A 16,999-nucleotide genomic window follows, 5' to 3' on the forward strand; every position below is an offset into this window, starting at 1 on the left:
CAGACATGCTGTGTCCAGAGGAAGGGTTTGCTGGTGCCTGTTGGTCAGTGAGGATGCAAGGGGAAGAGTCACGGTGGCAGCTGGGAGAAGGGGGAAGAAGAGAGAGAGATGTACATCTTAATAGTTATTAGTAGGAGTGATTTCTTATGGGATTGTAAATAAACCAGTGCCACTGATTTACTATTTGAAGATATATGTTTGAGCAAAAATACTGTTTCTTTAAACTTAAAAATTAGTGAAATTGATACTTCAGTGAGGATGTTTTCTTTTGTAACAAGGGCTAGAATATTTTAACACCAACTAATTTCTCCCTGGGTTTCCTTCCCTGCCCTGAATTTGGAACTGGCTATTTTTTGTTGACTGAATTCAGATGCCGTGCTGCATTGAGTTTGGCAGAATGGCCGAAGTTTGAATTTGGCTTGTATTGGTTAAATCAAGCTTTTGATTTGGTTGCCTATTGTCCAGTATGCTAATCCATGTTATTTCCAGCCGAGTTAAAGTGTAAAGTCATTAGAGCAGCGTGGGCCTTTTGTTTGTACAAGGAAAGGTTAAGTTCTACAGGCAGCTCATACTGCTGCCAGCATGGCTGCTAATCTGAGTTTGGGGATTAATTACCTGTAACAGCTGCAGGACAGAGTCCTGTGCTGAGCAGAAGTCTGATTAGGCCAAAGTTTGGAAAGCTTTGTCATGGGGAAAGGTTTTCAGCATTTTTCAGGAACTTGAGTTCTGATTTAGTTTGTTTAGAACCAGATACTTACATTACCACTATGCTCAGCCTAATAATATCCTAATGTTGATATTTTAAATATGCCCTGAAAATCCTATAACAGAATTAACAAGCAATTTAAAGTATATTAGCCTGTAACTATTTGTGGACTGTCAATATTGTTATAGTCTTTGTTTCTGAGTTGTTTCTAATTCAGCTTTTGGTAACCGCAGATAGCTGTTGGGGGTTCGAGGGGTAAGGAAGCCAAAATGCAGCTTACGAACAGATTTCAAAAACAATTTGTATAGGGCTGGTTTGGAGATGAACAGATTTTTTTTTTTTTTTTTTTTTTTACTTTTAAATGCAATTTTTCCACAGATCCTTCTGATTAAAAGTTTGTATGTATTAACATATTTGGACATGCTTTTAAATGCACTCAAGCTGTTGTTTTCCTGTTTGAAACACTTACTTTGTTTTAAAATTCAACACTAGTTATTATTATGCACAAGCCATTTAACTTTCATTTTATGCCCTTGTACAAAAGAAGTGGAAAACTCTAGTTTGGAATGGAGGAGAATTAAGCACACAAGAAATGAAAAGAAATACCAGCTTCTTCACAAAGACAGATTGGCTTTAACAGAAGAAATATGTGCTGTGGACTTGCGTTAGGAATGAGGGAGAAGTCAATTATCATTGTAGATAGTAGCATAAATATCCATTTTTGCTAAAGTATAACTTATTAAGTGTTCAAAAGAAAGTTATACCAATCATCACTTGACTAACATTACTTAAAATGATCCCATAAGTTAATACCCAACTCTTTTTTTAGGTTTCAAATCCACCTAGTTAAATAAAACTTTGCAATTCTCTTTAAAAAACGCATAATTTTTTTTCCCTAGTAGATACTGACTTTGACATCTTGGGCATTGCTTTTCTCTTCCTTTCTTCTTCTTTTTCCTAACTTAATATTGTAAGAAATTGCAATGTTTCTATGTGATAGGAACTGCAGTGGAATGAAAGTGCTCATTTAGGAAAAATATTCTTATTACTAGTTTTGGGTGGAAAGAATGTGTAGTCCTCATCAGGGAGTTGCAGGCTTTAAGCTTCTGTGGGTTATTCCAAATAACGGGTGATTTGTGTGCAAAGTAATGACCCTTTGAAGAATTTGCAGGCTAAGAGTACAATTACTGAGTAATTCTGAGTTTATTTCATGTTTCTGTTTCAGTCAGAGAGAATGTTCTCATAAAGCTGCTGGTATAATTTAGGAGTTAGCAGATGGGGTTAATATCTATTCTCCAGTCTGTGGGCAATAACTTGAAAAAGTGTAAGCCTATCTGTTGCTTATCTATGTCTAAGGTACACATTCTGTCATGTATGTGAGAGAGAAAAATCTGGAAGGGTGTGTAGCATATCAGAGAGTATAGCTTTACCTGAATGACTGCCAGTGCCAGAATGTTGTGTTGAGCAGAACAGTGAAGGGTGATGGTTGATCGCTCTGGTTCAGACATGTAGATAATTCATAGTGGGGCCCAATTAACAATAAGTAGTCCTGAAGCCAACCTCATTATCATGTCTTACTTATGAGTACTCATCTTTTTTTATTTACTTATTTATTTGATTTCCATCTCTTCCTTTTGGTCACTTAAAAACTTTCTTCCTCAAGAGGTCATCAGGTCTGAGAAAAACCTTGTTTTTACCTGCAGCCAATTATATAAGGTATTCCTTGATGGTTATACATTGTTGATAATGCATATTTTTCTGCTGTTTTCTTAGATGACAGTGCCTCTGCTGCAAGCAGTATGGAGGTAACGGATCGTATTGCCTCTCTGGAGCAACGTGTCCAGATGCAGGAAGATGACATCCAGCTGCTCAAATCTGCCCTTGCTGATGTGGTTCGACGCTTGAATATTACAGAGGAACAGCAGGCTATGCAGAACAAGAAAGGACCTACCAAAGGTTTGCATTTCAGATATATCTAAAATAGGTAGTGCAATTCAATAAGTGTTTTATATATATTAAAATAGGTTATTCTTTAGATCTTTGAAAAGCTCAAAATCAACAATCAAACTAAAGAAAAAAATAATGTTGAAATTTAACCTGTTAAAGAGAACATATAAAAATCCAAGTGGTTAAATCCCTGAGCCTTCTGAAATTCCCATGAACCAGCAAAACATTTCCATGGTCTTGCTGCTTAATCCACTCCCTATATTTAACCATGGCTACTACCTCCTGACTTTTGATCAAGATTATTTTATAAACTCTTTGGGGAATGTATCATCTTCTATTGGTGAAACTCCTAAGAGGTTTTTTTCTGATAGAAAACATGAACTAAATTTAAGTAAAATTTAATTTTCATTTAGTTAAAAATGTCTTTAGTGTCTTTGGTGCAGTCATAGCCAAAGACAGAGCTCTGTGCTAGCGCAGAGGTGACATGACTGAGGAGATGGTACACCATCAGGTGCTCAGGTACAAAGGAAAGGTAGAGCTGCGGTTGGTGCCTGACCCCGCTCCAGTGCAGTAGATCCAGAGCCAGCGAGGTGGCAGGTGTGACAGGCGTTGCCACTCCGCAATATGCTGTGCTGCGCCCACGTGCTGCAGCATGCTCTCTTGGTTCCGGCTCTGCAAGAATGGGTTTGTCTGTACACAGATCAGAAAAGCTGCAGTTGAACATCCAGCGCTTTGCAGTAGTAAAGGTTTATTAGAACCCACCTGGTGTGACTTACTGTAGTCTGTGAGGCTGCAAAAGCCTGGGAGACTGCCTGTCTGCAGCTTAGCAGAAATGCATGAGGCGTGTTTGGGTAGTCTTAGGAGTAAGAGTGGTGGCAACCTAGGTGTGGAAAGAAAGTATGGCTGGCTTCACAGGCTCTCTGTTGCCTAAATTAAGAAATTGTTTCTTTTGGGGTCCTGATATGTATTAATAGAAATTAAAAACTTAATTCATACCAGAAGTGTGATATGTAATTATGGATTCATAATTTTCTCAGCTGGAAATTAGGACTTCGTTTCATCTCATTTATATATTTGTGACTTTGTGACAGATATTTACTTTTAGGCATTAACAGAATAGGTAAGGAACTACTTAATTAATTTGCTGAACTGAGACGTTGTGTTTGTTATAATGTTTTGTGTCTGGAGACAAGGAAAGGAGAAAGGGACAGAATTACAGAGCCAGATTAGTTGACTGTATATCATGCTAGTTCTTGGAAAGAATATGCAGTAAATGCCTGTGATCTTGTTTTCCTGTTCTCTTCCCTTTCTGTTGTATTCTCTTCATTTTGTCTTTGTCTGTTTGATTGAAAAAAAATTAAAATATCAGATAAGTTAAAGGTTACTAAAGATAGCCTCCACTGTGACAAAATGTTCCACCAAATGTGGTTGTACAAGGGATTAAGAGGCTTTATGTTGCCTGTAAAATAGATATTATCTGATGCGTGGAGGAAATAAAGTCCGGTAATTGTTAGAGTTGTAACCAAATCAGTTCTTCTTGCCTGCTGGCTTTACTTAGCAAAATGCAGACCAGATTTTCATGGATTCTGTGAGCAGAGTTGAACTCTAAATCAGGAGATGCTTTCTTGATCATAGCAAATCATTAAAGCCATAGTTCAATGTACATTGAAGAAAAGCTGCTGTAAGCTCCTTCTGCCTTCTATGTCTGTTTTTTGTTTGTTTGGTTTGTTTGTTTGTTTTAAATGTGTATATGACATGGATACTTCTTAATGTGTGTGTGAAATTGTTGTGGTTTAGCCCCAGTTGACAATTAAGCACCACACAGCTTGCTCACTCACCCTCCCCACTCTGGTGGGATGGGGGAGAGAATCGGAAGAGCAAAAGTAAGAAAACTCCTGGGTTGAGATAAGAACAGTTTAATAATTGGGAAAAAAATTGTAATTAAAAGGAAAACAACAAGAGAGTGAGAGAGGAACAAAACCCAGGGAAAAAAAAAACCAAGTGATACAGCCGCTCACCACCCGCCGACTGATGCCCAGCCAGTCCCCGAGCAGTGATCACTGCCCCCTGGCCAAGTTCCCCCCAGTTTATATACTGAGCATGACATCATATGGTATGGAATAGCCCTTTGGCCAGTTTGGTTCAACTATCCTGACTGTGCCCCCTCCCAGCTTCTAGTGCACCTGGCAGAGCATGGGAAGCTGAAAAGTCCTTGACCAGTGTAAGCACTGCTTAGCAACAACTAAAACATCAGTGTGTTATCAACATTATTCTCATACTAAATCCAAAACACAGCACTATACCAGCTACTAGGAAGAAAATTAACTCTATCCCAGCTGAAACCAGGACAGAAATGACAGTGTAACAAGTTTTACTGTGATAGTGCAAATGGAGGAATACAAAGCCAATTGCTCATCCATTACAAATTACTGAAGTGAGTCCTGATAATCACCAACTAAATCCAACTAATTTCTGGAAATAATTGCTACTGTAATGATTTATGTAAAGAACTTTTAAATTTTACCATATATCAGTTGTATCATTAGTGTATGGTCAGCCTTATTAAACCTACTCTGTAACATAAAGCAGAATCTGAAGTATCCTGATCATTTGTTTCTTCCAGCAGTTTTGTCAAATATGATACATTTCACATGATGGCCTGTTTTTCCTGTAGTAGGCACAACTACTTTATAATGGATTGCATGCAATTACTTAGCATGTGACTAGGCTGAATTTCAGTATTGGAATAGCATTACAGAGGTTTGTGATGGAGATGGTTAGGAGAGGGGTTTGCTTAGACATGGGTGAAACTGGAGGGGTGGCTGCTTGTGTTTTGCCACTTGTGCTGCATGGGACTTGATCCATTTTCTTTCTGTTGGTCGTTTCATGACAAATTCCACGTTTAGAATTGTAAAAAGTGGAATTTGAGCTCACAAAGTGTCACAAAAATCTCATCCATGCAAACTGGGGTTTGAAGCATATTGTATGCTGCTTCTTTCATTTGATCTATAGGTGAAGTAGATCAGGATTAAAAGCATGTATGTGTTGGGGGGAGGTTCATACCTTTGGAAAACAGGATCCCCAGTGTACTGTTTAAAGTCTGGAACAAGAAGCTTCATGGGACAGAAGATGACATTTTCTGAGTACTTCAGATTTAAAATTCGGTTAAAGATTTCAAGTTTCAGGCTTTCAAACCTATTATGGAAAAAAGCTTGAGCTTGTTTTCTGTCTGTGTGTGTGTTCTTGTTCTAGACTTGAGCTAGGCAGCTTAAAAGCAGTGTACATCACGGCAAGTGAGCTGCTCATCTTGTCCATTTCTGGAGGTCCTTCACTAATGGTGTTTTGGGTTTTTGTTTGGGTTTGTTTTCCCCCCTTCCCTATTTAATTCAACTACTTGGTGGAGTTCAGTATGGCTTCCTGCCTTTGTTTTACTTGCATTTGTTGTTCTTTCCTTTTGCAATTACTGGTTTGTTTGTAAACTTAACAGCCCTATTAATCCATAGATCAGAGTATGATTAAAAAAGCTGCTGCTGAGGCTGATAAACATGTCAGTCCTGCTACCACAGGTAAGACCTTGAAGCAACAGAACTTCCAAAATAAACCTTATTGACAAAGCAATGTGTTTGGGTTACTGATTTATAACAGCAGTGGCATGTTTGGGGTTGTTTGGCTGTTATGTCAGTTACCACTGGTGTGAAATAGCTGTTGTAAATAAAACTAAATAGCTTCAGAGTAAATAGTGGATTAATTGAATAACGTATAGTTTTTCTGTGTGCCGTGTAAGAGTTTCGTGGTGTTGCTTTCTATGCTAACTGATCATGGGGCTGGATCTTTAAATCTCCAGCTCCAGAAGTGTGTGTTCTGGATTGGCATTGGATTTGAAGCAAAACCTTTGTTAAAGGTTGCAGGGTTTATTCCTGGCTGCTGCTAGTTTCGATTTCATAAGGTTAGGGGAGGAAACAGACTCCAGCTAGTTCACTCCAGCAACTTTTTAATAGGCATTTTTTATATAACTGTAGAGAAGGAAAAAATTTTATTAATTTGTTTATTTAACTTTAATTGTTGTTCTAAATTGTGATCTCAAAGCCTCATTAAAGTTTTGTGAGCTACAGAAATCTTGTCAGGAAACAAGCCTACAGCTGCTCCACTGTAGCTATCTGTGCTTCTGTAATATGCAACAGAATCAGTTTTATACATACAGATTAATTACGGCATTGCAGTACTTAGTCAGGAAACAAGCAGTAAAGCATCCAGCACGAAACTGTAGAAGGAATTTAATTTGGATGAATGAATACTGTAGAAGTAAATAAGATCGTGATATCTCAATCCCTTAATTAAAAAAAGTAATAAATAAATAGAAGCATGAGAAGCCAAAGTACAGTAAGTTTTAGGTGTTTTGTATAAGCTCTAAAGACAGCATTAGTCTGTTAAAATAGATCATGGAAGTCAGGGCTGGAAGGCACCATTAATTCATTTAAGTCTTGTTTAGCCTTTCCTTAAAGCTCCCTGTAAAATCAGAGAGCCCTTGCTCTTCCTATCTTTGCTAAGAATGATACTGTCTCATCCTATCAGTCTTCTGCAGTTATAGGCTCTCCAATCCTCAGTGAACATGGATAAGATTTTTTTTTTTCTTTGTTGACTGGTTTGCATGTCATCCTTCAGTCTTCTAAGCCCAGTAAGCTTTATTCCTTCAATATTTCCTTATGGGTTGTTTTCTAAATTTCTCCCCTCTGAACAAATAAATGATGAATAAATGACAAGCAAGTATGTATTTTAACAAAGTTTCAAGACAAAGTTTCTCTTGAAATTTGCATTCCTGAGTAGACCATATTTACTGACCTAATCTTCTCAAGGCACAGGCTTTCATGTTTATCTTCTGTTGTTCAGTGTATGAAGACATCAGGTGAACAAGCCAATAAATGCTTGCCATCAGTGCTACAATCAGATGTTATTATAATATCACCTAGGACTGTATACAACTGTTAATTTTCAGATTTTTTTAATTTTTGCTTTTTAGATTATTTATCCTCAGCAGTCTTTTTTCAAAGAACGTTTCATAGGTATTCTCTCTGCTATGGTCTCCAAGTTCAGTGAAATTTTATCTTGTGTTCCTGAAGTGACTTGTGACTGCTGCCTTCTCTGGGGTGTTGTTTCTCAGAACGCAGAGTCTTTTGGCATCTTTACAAAGCCGGCTTGTGATACAAAGTTCCGTCAAATTTCAAGTGATGTACACAGCTTTCTTCCCTGCTGTAGGGAGAGCACTAGTTGTGTTTGTGTCTGTGTTTTCAGGATATGGTCCACTGTAGTTTTTGTGTTTGTACTCATTGCTTGTAGCTTTAACCACTGTTTGTTTTTGCAACTAATTTCTAATGTACTTGATTGGGACTTTTCCATTATTCTAATATTAATTACAAGTATGACATGTATATCATTTTTTGAGACAATGTTTGATCAGAAGAACAAAGGTAGATAACGTCAGCTCATTAAGTCCACTGTGTTGCTGATTTCAATCGCTTTTTCTGACTAAAGGGTAAAATTCCTTTTTTGTCAAACATAAGCCCACATTCTTTAAAAGAAGGGATTTTTTCAGGGAATAAGGATTTCTTAATAAATCATTTGCTTGTAGAAAACCTGCAAGAACATTGAGGGATAAAGAGCAGGAGTTTCTGGGATGGCAACCTGCCTTCATTTCTAGCAGTCTTCTGAATGCTATCCAGGTGGGCAAGAGACTGATGCTCTTTTAAGAGAGCAGGACTGTTTTCTGTGGCAACAGCTACCTTTGCACTTACCAGTAAGCTCCTTGAGCTAGAACAGAGTTTTGCAGATGAGACAGGTTATAGAATTGTGTGCTTAAGCCATATGCAGATGACTTGTTAAAGTTACATGTTAAAACCCTAATCTATGGTGAATTTAGCAATAGTGAAACAAAAATGGCCTACTGCACAGAATTTTAAAATATTCTAATGTTGTTTGCTGGGGGGGGCGGGGGGGGAGAAAATTAAAACAATTACTTCATCTTCTTCTTGTTTTACAGCAAGACCGCTGGTACAAACACTGCCTTTAAGGACTACTGTTAATAATGGAACTGTGTTACCAAAGAAACCAAGTGGCTCTTTACCTTCCCCGTCAGGAACCAGAAAGGAAACTGTATCACCAGCAGCAAAAAGGTACGCATCTATCAGAAACATAATCATTAAATTGAGAAAATAGTCTATCTTCTCTTTTAAGCTTCTAGATACATAGTTTTTCTTACTTGCAAAGCAATGGCCTAAATACTTCGTTCAGAAAGAAAAGGAGAGATGGATTTCATACTAAGAGGCTTTAAACTTATTTGGTCTAATTAGAATTAAGGTTATTACCATGAATATTGAAAGAATGCGCAATGCTTGGTCTACTAGTTTGTGTTATTTTCTTGCTACTACCGTCTAGCATATAGAGAATAAAGCATTTCTACTGTGCTGTTGCATAACATGAAAAGTAGTGCAAGGATGCTTTTAGTAGCTAGCAGAAAATACATAGTCTGCAGAGAAACTGTGCTATCATTACAAATCAGTATGTTACCTTTGGTGGTTTTCTCTCACTAAAAATTATCATAGAAACTGCATGTGCAATGTTAGAAGCATCTCGGGGAGGAGGAAAATTCTATGCCTAGCACATATTTATGCAAATGAAAACATCCATCTTTAAATACATGCTAATGGTAAGGTATCTAAGTCCTTTTAAAAATTACTGCTCTGTCTCAATTTGCTTTGTGTGTGTAGTGTTTTTAAGTGGGCTACATGTTTTATACATCTAGGTTATAAGGAACGCAATGGATCGAGTGCAGCAAGTTCAAGTTACATGTGACAGTTATTGTGGTGCTAATCTGCTGTATGGTTTCACTGTAAAAGATAATAGTGTGGGGTGGGGTTGGTTTGGGTTTTTTTTAACATTTCTTTTGTTCTGTGTCATCCTCAGCTTTTTGTAGTGATGATGCTGTCAACTCTGAGGAGGGCAAGTTGTGGAGATGAGAGCGTTAACCTGCTAAGATCTGAGGTCTCTTTACAAAAGAGAATTTTTCCTTAAAGGGGAGATAGTGACTAAGGATATGCCTCTCTTTGTTACTGTGTTGAAGGGGACTGATTTTCCAGGAAGCTCCAGGTTTTATTATTGTAGAGAAGAGAGAAGCTATGCCGTGCACAATTGAAAATGGAAAATACCATATTTGTTTTTGTCACACAAATGAACTCCTATGAGCTCCTATGAACTGAGGCTCACTCCAGCTGTAGGTTTTGGCAGGTTGGCCTGAATCAGCCCTTAAGATAAGAGGAGGAAAGCAAATACTGTATAAACTGTTCCATTATTAGAATTATGTTATCAGAATTTTGAAAATTAGTGAAAGAACCTGCCTTTTAAAAAAGAAACTATTAGTGTTTAAAAAGGAGTACTATTTTGTATATGCTGAATTTTAAAAGAAATTTAGTTCTTTACTAATTATTTTTTTCTTAATTCTCATCATTTCATTCTCACTAATAAAGTTTCAAGTCGTAATTATAAAACACATGAGAAAGCACAAACATTGGCACATTTCACTTGTGTACAGAGGGTGTGATTCCTGAGTCGCTACAGTCTGTCTCTGAGGTTCAGCGTAGAAATTTCTGCCCCAGAGTAGGGTAGATGAAATGCAGGTCGAGATCATACTTGTGCTTTCTCTGTTCTGAGAGTCCTTTGCATAATTCAGGTGGTCTATCAGGTATTGCCTGTAGCCTGTGGGCATTGTCCTAGCTCAGGATCCCTGTAGATAAGTGACACCCTGCAGACCTTCCACCTGACCCATCTGCAGTCTGGATACCCTGAGTGCCAGTGGGGAAGTCCTTAGGAAGCATCCTTAGGGAGCATTTTTGAACTGTCTTGATTCCCGTATGAGAGAGTCTTCCACAGGATAAGGATTTAATGTCACTTTATTATCCTTTATCCCTTCTCTTTGGTGAAGAGGCTAGACTAAAGGCGCTTTAAATATGCGCTATGAAAATGTATATTCAGTTTTGGAAAAGAAAAGTACACATTGATAGTTTTACTGAAATAGATAGACACTTATTAAGAGTGCTTAGGAGAGCAGGGTTATTCAGTGTCCTGAAAAAGCAGGTGCTTTTTTTCAGGTGCTGTGGAATTCCTGTTCCCTTCAAATGCTCTAAAATTCTGTATTGATTGTATTTAATATGCAAATTTTATTTTTTGTTAAATTATATTGAAATATATTTCTATGCCTTGCCTATAAATATACTTCAACATGAAGAGTGTGGAATGGTAAGGACCTCACCAATGAATTACTGTACAAAACTTTTTTTGGTAAATTAGTCTCTACTTTTAGTAGCTTTTGATAATGAACCTTAAAATAACTGCTGAGATTTCATGTTTTTATAGTAAATCATGCTCCAAATATTCAATACTTAGGGATGATGTATTAAGTGTTCCAAGTAGCTTACTTGCAAACAGTCAAGTAGATGAATTCATTATGGACTTATTAATATGAATTCATTCATACTTTATATTTATAATGGACCCTTTTAACACTCAGGAACTGTATATATTTATGCATAAAACAGTGATGGAAATATAGCAGCAAGATCAAATACCTTTTTTTTAAGGGGTAGGACTTGTATATTTGTGTTAAGAAGCTTTACTCAGTGCTGAACAGTTTACAAATGGTGTGTAATTTTTAATTTTTTTAGTTCTGATTTTCGTCATGGTTTTATAGTGCTCTTTTCATACAAACTGATTCTAAAACTGCTACTACTTCATAGTGTAGGCATTCTTTAGTTCAAAATATGGTAACTTGGCATAGCAGCTCTAAATAGAATTAAGTGTTAATTTCAGCTTGGATACTTTTAATAATTTTCCTATACAACATAGGTGCAGAACTGAAAAATATGATTTTTTTCAAAATGTGAAAAAGTAAAATTTGAAAAGTGAAAGTAAAAAAAAAGAAAGAAAAAAAGTATTTTTTCTAAGTCTTCTTTTAAACCTTTGGTTTGCTGTTGTGAATTACAAATATCTGCTAGGATTACTATACTAGAAAAATATAACCTTCAATTTTTTTCTTGTCTATGACCTTATCTTCAAAAAAGACAAACATCCAGGTTAATTGAGTGCCTCCCAAGTGTTTTACTGAACACAGTTATGAAAAGGTGGATAACAAATAAATAACTTCTGATTCCTCCATTCTCTGCTACTTTCACAATTTAGGTTAGCAAGTGTATGATACCCAACTGAAATTACATCAGTCTGTCCCTTGAAACAGTATGTCATGCATATTTATATAAATACGTGCAAATAATCTCCGTGGGGACCAAGTGTGCATCCGTACATTCCACTGCTTAGAAATAGATGTACTTATTGATATGTCTGCAGACACAATCTCATTTCATACAATAGCTGTATTTAAATATGTTGGTTAACTCATTTGAACCCACAGGTTGGTGTACGGCTTATCTGCCTTGCTGGATTACCAAGGAGATGTGGTTCAGAGTTCACTACATTTTCTGATTTCCCATTTAATATTTGAAATGGAAATGACTTCTTCTGGCAGGAATATAAAATTGGAGGTAATAAAAAAGGCTCAAGGCAGAAAGGGTGGAACTAGCAGGCTTTTATTTGAGTTCTGCCACATATTCTCTCAATGACCTTATGCAAATCATTTAACCTCTATGCATATTGGTTTTCCATATGTAAAACGTGTATCTCTGGATATCAGTAGGTTGTTATAGGGCCTAATGTGATAATTAGATCCAGATCTTGCAAAGTGTTGAGTAACCTCAACTGACTCTGACTTCAATTAGAATTGAGGGCACCAAACCCCGCTTCAGCATTCAGAGCTCATATAGTCAACACCCAATTATCCAAGTTAAGGAAGGAACGAGATAACCTGAATAGAGTAAAAGCACAAATACAAAACATAGGTCAATTGGATTATAAAAGTATATGGTGGTAATACAATGCAAGATAGAAAGCCTGATGATGCTGGTGATACTGGGACCAAAAATTCTGGTCCAGCACCACCAGGCGCTGCTGTGCTCAGGTGATGGGGTGCCATATGAGCACAGCTGGGTGGCTTCCAGGTGCAAGCCTGCTAATGTAGAGCGGAAGTGATTTTGTGATGGGCTGGATAATCACCTTACACAGATAATCAAGAATTGCCTGCCTTTAAAGTGCTTCAAAGACGTCTTTGCAAAAAGCCTTTGCTCAGAGGGTTTGATTTTAAAATTAATATGTTTACTACTTTTATGCTGTAGAAGCTATTTTGAGTACCAGCTGTTTGAACGCTGCCATATTTTTGTTCTGAACTTGTACCTAAAATAGTTATTTGAAGATTTCATTCAGAATAAGATGAGTTTAGTATATCGTGAGCAGAACTTTCCCTTCCCCCTGCACTCTTCCTTTCAGATGTAATGTGGCTTGAAGTTCGCTGCTTAACACTAAATTTGTCTTTGGAATTTGGCCAGCACACAGTAGTAATGTTTTGTGTTCCCTATTAAAATCTAGGGGTTTGTGACTCATCTAGGATAGCTTTGTTTCCAAGAGTTGAGGGGGAAAAAGGAAAAAAAAAAAAATGTAAAGGAGGAGAATGCAGACAGTACCTTTCCCAGTAGGGATGCTGCTGCAGGCTGCAGGCTAGCACATACTTTGCCTTTCAAAAGGAGACAATCAGTCATTCTTTCTCCCCCAGCAGATTGTAAAGTATTACAATGGTGCAAAACTCTGACAATGGAGATCAAAAGGAAGAAGCTGGAACAAAGAAAACATAAAGAGCTTTGTTTGTAGGGAGAATAAAATACTTTAATATGATAAATTCCTGTTCTTCTAAAGTCTAAACACATGGCCCCTAGGAAGTTGTTCAGTCGCCTGGAATTAATGTTCTGCGTTCTGTTCTAGGGGCAGCGATGGTTTGTAACTGGCACACACACAAACTCTGTATCGAACCTTCAATTGAGTCTTCTATTTAACACTTGGCTCTCAAAGAAAATGTTTTAAAATAAACCCAATATAAATTAAAAAAGAAATCCCTTTCCATTGAACTTCGAGTGGCAAAACTATTATGCCACTTCACTATATCTCTAACAATTAAAGTTATTAGTTCATTTTGCTCAAAGGCATGATGAAATTGAAGTCATATATTATTCTTGAATTTATTCTAATTGATTTAAATGAGGGTCAGAAAGAGTGCTAGGCAAGTTTCAAAATATTATTAAAATCATCAGTTATTGTCTAAAAGCATTATGCACTATTTTTTATTTTATGGGAAAGCTTTTATTTTTTTCCCCCAAATTTTGGTAATTAAATACATATATATTTTAATTTTGGCCAGATTTGTTCACCACAATTCAGTAATGCAACCATCTGAAACATTCATGCTATGCAGTGGTATATGTATGAATATATAAGGATTTATTTTCTTGTCTTTAATGTTGCTTTTTTAATAGTCTTTGTCTTCTAGCTGGATCATCTGTCTTGTTTCTTCAGATAGCCTCTTTGATTTTCTTTCTTTTTTTTTTTTTGAGTCGTTTTAGAAATGGTCACTGTATTGGAGCACTGCTCAGATTTTGTCATTCAAAGATACATTGGTGTTCTTAAATGTATGGTTTGCAATGATCAAACATCTAACTAAGTCAATAAGCACTGTGTTGTTTACTCTTGCACGTGACTTCATATCTTGAAAGCATGCAATTATGTCTTTTAATGTAAGTTTGTTTTAAATGTCGTTTCCACATTTTATTGTTGCATTCACTTTTTATTCTGCTTTGTTTACGCACCTCTCAATCTGGATTAAGCAGGTCTGTGAATCTTCTCAATGCATGCAAACTGAAAAAGCCTGCTCTAAGGTGAGGGATCCTTAATAGCTTTGTAGTGTTGAAGCTCAGTTGTTTTTCCTTTCCGTTTCGGTTCAACTCATAAAAAGTGGCTGTTTTAGTACAACCATTAACATGGTAGAACTGTAATTATTATTCCCATTTTTAACATTTTCAGAAGTACATGTTTAAAACTTCCTCATCACTGATGAATGCATTGCAAAACTTAGGTAATAATAATTTCAGTTATGGTATCTGCATTATCTCATGCTAACATAATTTTTATTATAGGGGTGTTTCATTAGACCACATTGCCATCTTAAACAAGTTAAAAATTGTGTTACCAAATGTTATATTTTTAAACAATTGAAAATGCTCTCCTTTCATATCACTAATGTGGAAGTCAAATTCTGGAATCCAGTTATACTCTTACAAACCTGTAAGTTAAAAGAATATTTTCTACCATTTTAAATTCCTCCTTGGGTGACAGTGTATCTACTGTATGGATATAATCACTGGTATTTAACACTACAGCTACCAAAATGTGTATATGCCAAAACTGAGCTAATATAATGGAGTTATAATCCTCTTTTCCAACCACCTGCTAATACTTCTCACTGGGCTTTTGTTGTTGTTGTTGAAAGTTTAAAATAAAATTTGTCAGAAGATAGCATTGCTAATTAGTTTAAGCAGTAATGGACATAAGCCAAAAGAGTTTAAAAGAACTTTGTTCCTGTGGTAAAAGTAGTTTTTATACTGATATGAGACTTCATTATTCAGAACGAAGATAGCATTACACTTTAAAGTTTTAGTCCCACCCATTCATTTTTTTATCTACCAGTTAATCTTTTGAATGTTGATAGCTATAAAAATAAAACCCCAAGCAACATTAAAATTATTTTAAAATTGCTTCTGTAACTTACATTTTTTCAAACATTAGTATAATTTGGTGATTTCCTTAATTTAATTTCAATGTAGGCTAATACTGCCTCTTCTTTTCCTTAACCAGGAAAAGATGCCAAAATAAAGGTTTGATCCTGCAAAATCACACAGAGAGGATGTTTTTGCAAGTACTGTATATAAAGTAGTGGAAGGACTCATGCTAATAAAGATATTTTATGTGGAGTAAACATTTTCAGTATCAAGGCTTTATTTTTTAACTGGAGTAGTATTAAATTGGATGCTGTTACGAGATGCAGGGAGAACAAGTAAATGTTAACAGTATACTATTTAATTTACTAGAGGAGGTTTTTTCATGCATTTGACATTGAGATGACTTGGATAATGTTAGGCTAGTGTAGGAGACACTTATTTCTGAAATCAAGACAAAATTAAATTCTTTTTACTGCTTTTTCCCTTCTCCTATGAATGTATTTTGTTCTGTGCCTCTATGTAGCTTTGCATTCTGCTTGCTCTCTTACATCGCCCTCTCTACAGAAATGGTATTTTTTTAAATTTCAGCTTAATCATTTGAATCATGCTTGTTTTTAATACAAAAACATAGCACTGAACATCTGTTCTACCATCAGATGTTCCAGAAAGTTTTCTGTCAAGCTACCCGAGATGCATCTTAACATGCATCTCCTCTGTGGAGTTCCCCCTGGATGGGGGCTTCCTTCCTTTCAGAAGAGTGGTTGATTTGCAGAAAGACTCCATTTCAGTTGTTCCCATCATTTCTGTAACTGAGCCTCAGCTGAGGTGTTGAAGCATTCTCCTTCTCACTGGTAAAATGACATTGAGGGAGCAGGATTTTTTTTTTTTTTTTAAAGTGTATCAGTGGCGGTGTACAGTTGATAAGCTGAATATTTTTTGACCAGACAGAAAAGTCGATCTAATTTCCTTTAGTTATGAAGAGCCAATGCCTCTCTTTCTTACACCACACACAAAGTAGGACAGAGCCTGAGGAGCTGACTGAGATAACAGGGTAGGGGTGGTTGTTAGGAGATGATGGGGAGATTTGGAATAGTCCTCAAGGATGCTTGAGACGAGCATTACGGTAAGCAGAGCATCCCTGGGGGTGTATGGAGGTCAAGGGGGAGCTGGCTGGGGTTGGTAAAAGAGGCGATTGGGATGAGACTGGGCCTTGAATGAGCAAGAACAGAAAGAACTGAAGTTGCCACAGAGGGAGGGAGCTTGTGGTTGGGATTTGGGTAAAGGGGTATGAGCTTGAAAGCAATCATTGGTGTCCACGGCTTCTGGGGTGAGCGCGCCACTGAACGTGCTTGTTTAGTTATGGGGATGTTATGGGTAAAGGGGACGTTTCCGTTCTGCTCTTTGGAGGGGAGAAAACAGCACAGGACTGGGGTGGGGAGAAATGAGACCCTGACACCGAGTCCTGTCGTTCAGCTGCTGCCGTGGGGGAGATTCCTGCCTCGGTCCAGGTAATGCTGCCTGTGCCTCTCTGCTGCACAGGGAGTGCAGCAAAGTGAAAAGCATCACCCAGCTCGGGGCCTTACCCTTAGCTGCTCCCTGTGCTCCTAGAAAGCCCTGCTTTAGGGAGAAGTGGTTTGGACTAACAAAT

The 16,999-nt window shown here is 37.1% G+C and overlaps 1 protein-coding gene across 2 annotated transcripts in view; it reads left to right on the forward strand.

Annotated features, from left to right (window-relative positions):
* Nucleotides 1–16,999, forward strand: part of EML1 (EMAP like 1) — a 130,642-nt gene that overhangs the window by 70,487 nt on the left and 43,156 nt on the right. For both annotated transcript variants that reach the window (XM_072864781.1, XM_072864780.1), the window contains exons 2-3: nucleotides 2,480–2,662; nucleotides 8,688–8,820. In XM_072864781.1, coding sequence (XP_072720882.1) covers nucleotides 2,480–2,662; nucleotides 8,688–8,820 — 316 coding nt within the window. The remainder of the gene's footprint in view (nucleotides 1–2,479; nucleotides 2,663–8,687; nucleotides 8,821–16,999) is intronic.

Source organism: Ciconia boyciana, chromosome 6, assembly GCF_034638445.1.
Source record: "Ciconia boyciana chromosome 6, ASM3463844v1, whole genome shotgun sequence".
Classification (NCBI taxonomy): Eukaryota; Metazoa; Chordata; class Aves; order Ciconiiformes; family Ciconiidae; genus Ciconia; species Ciconia boyciana.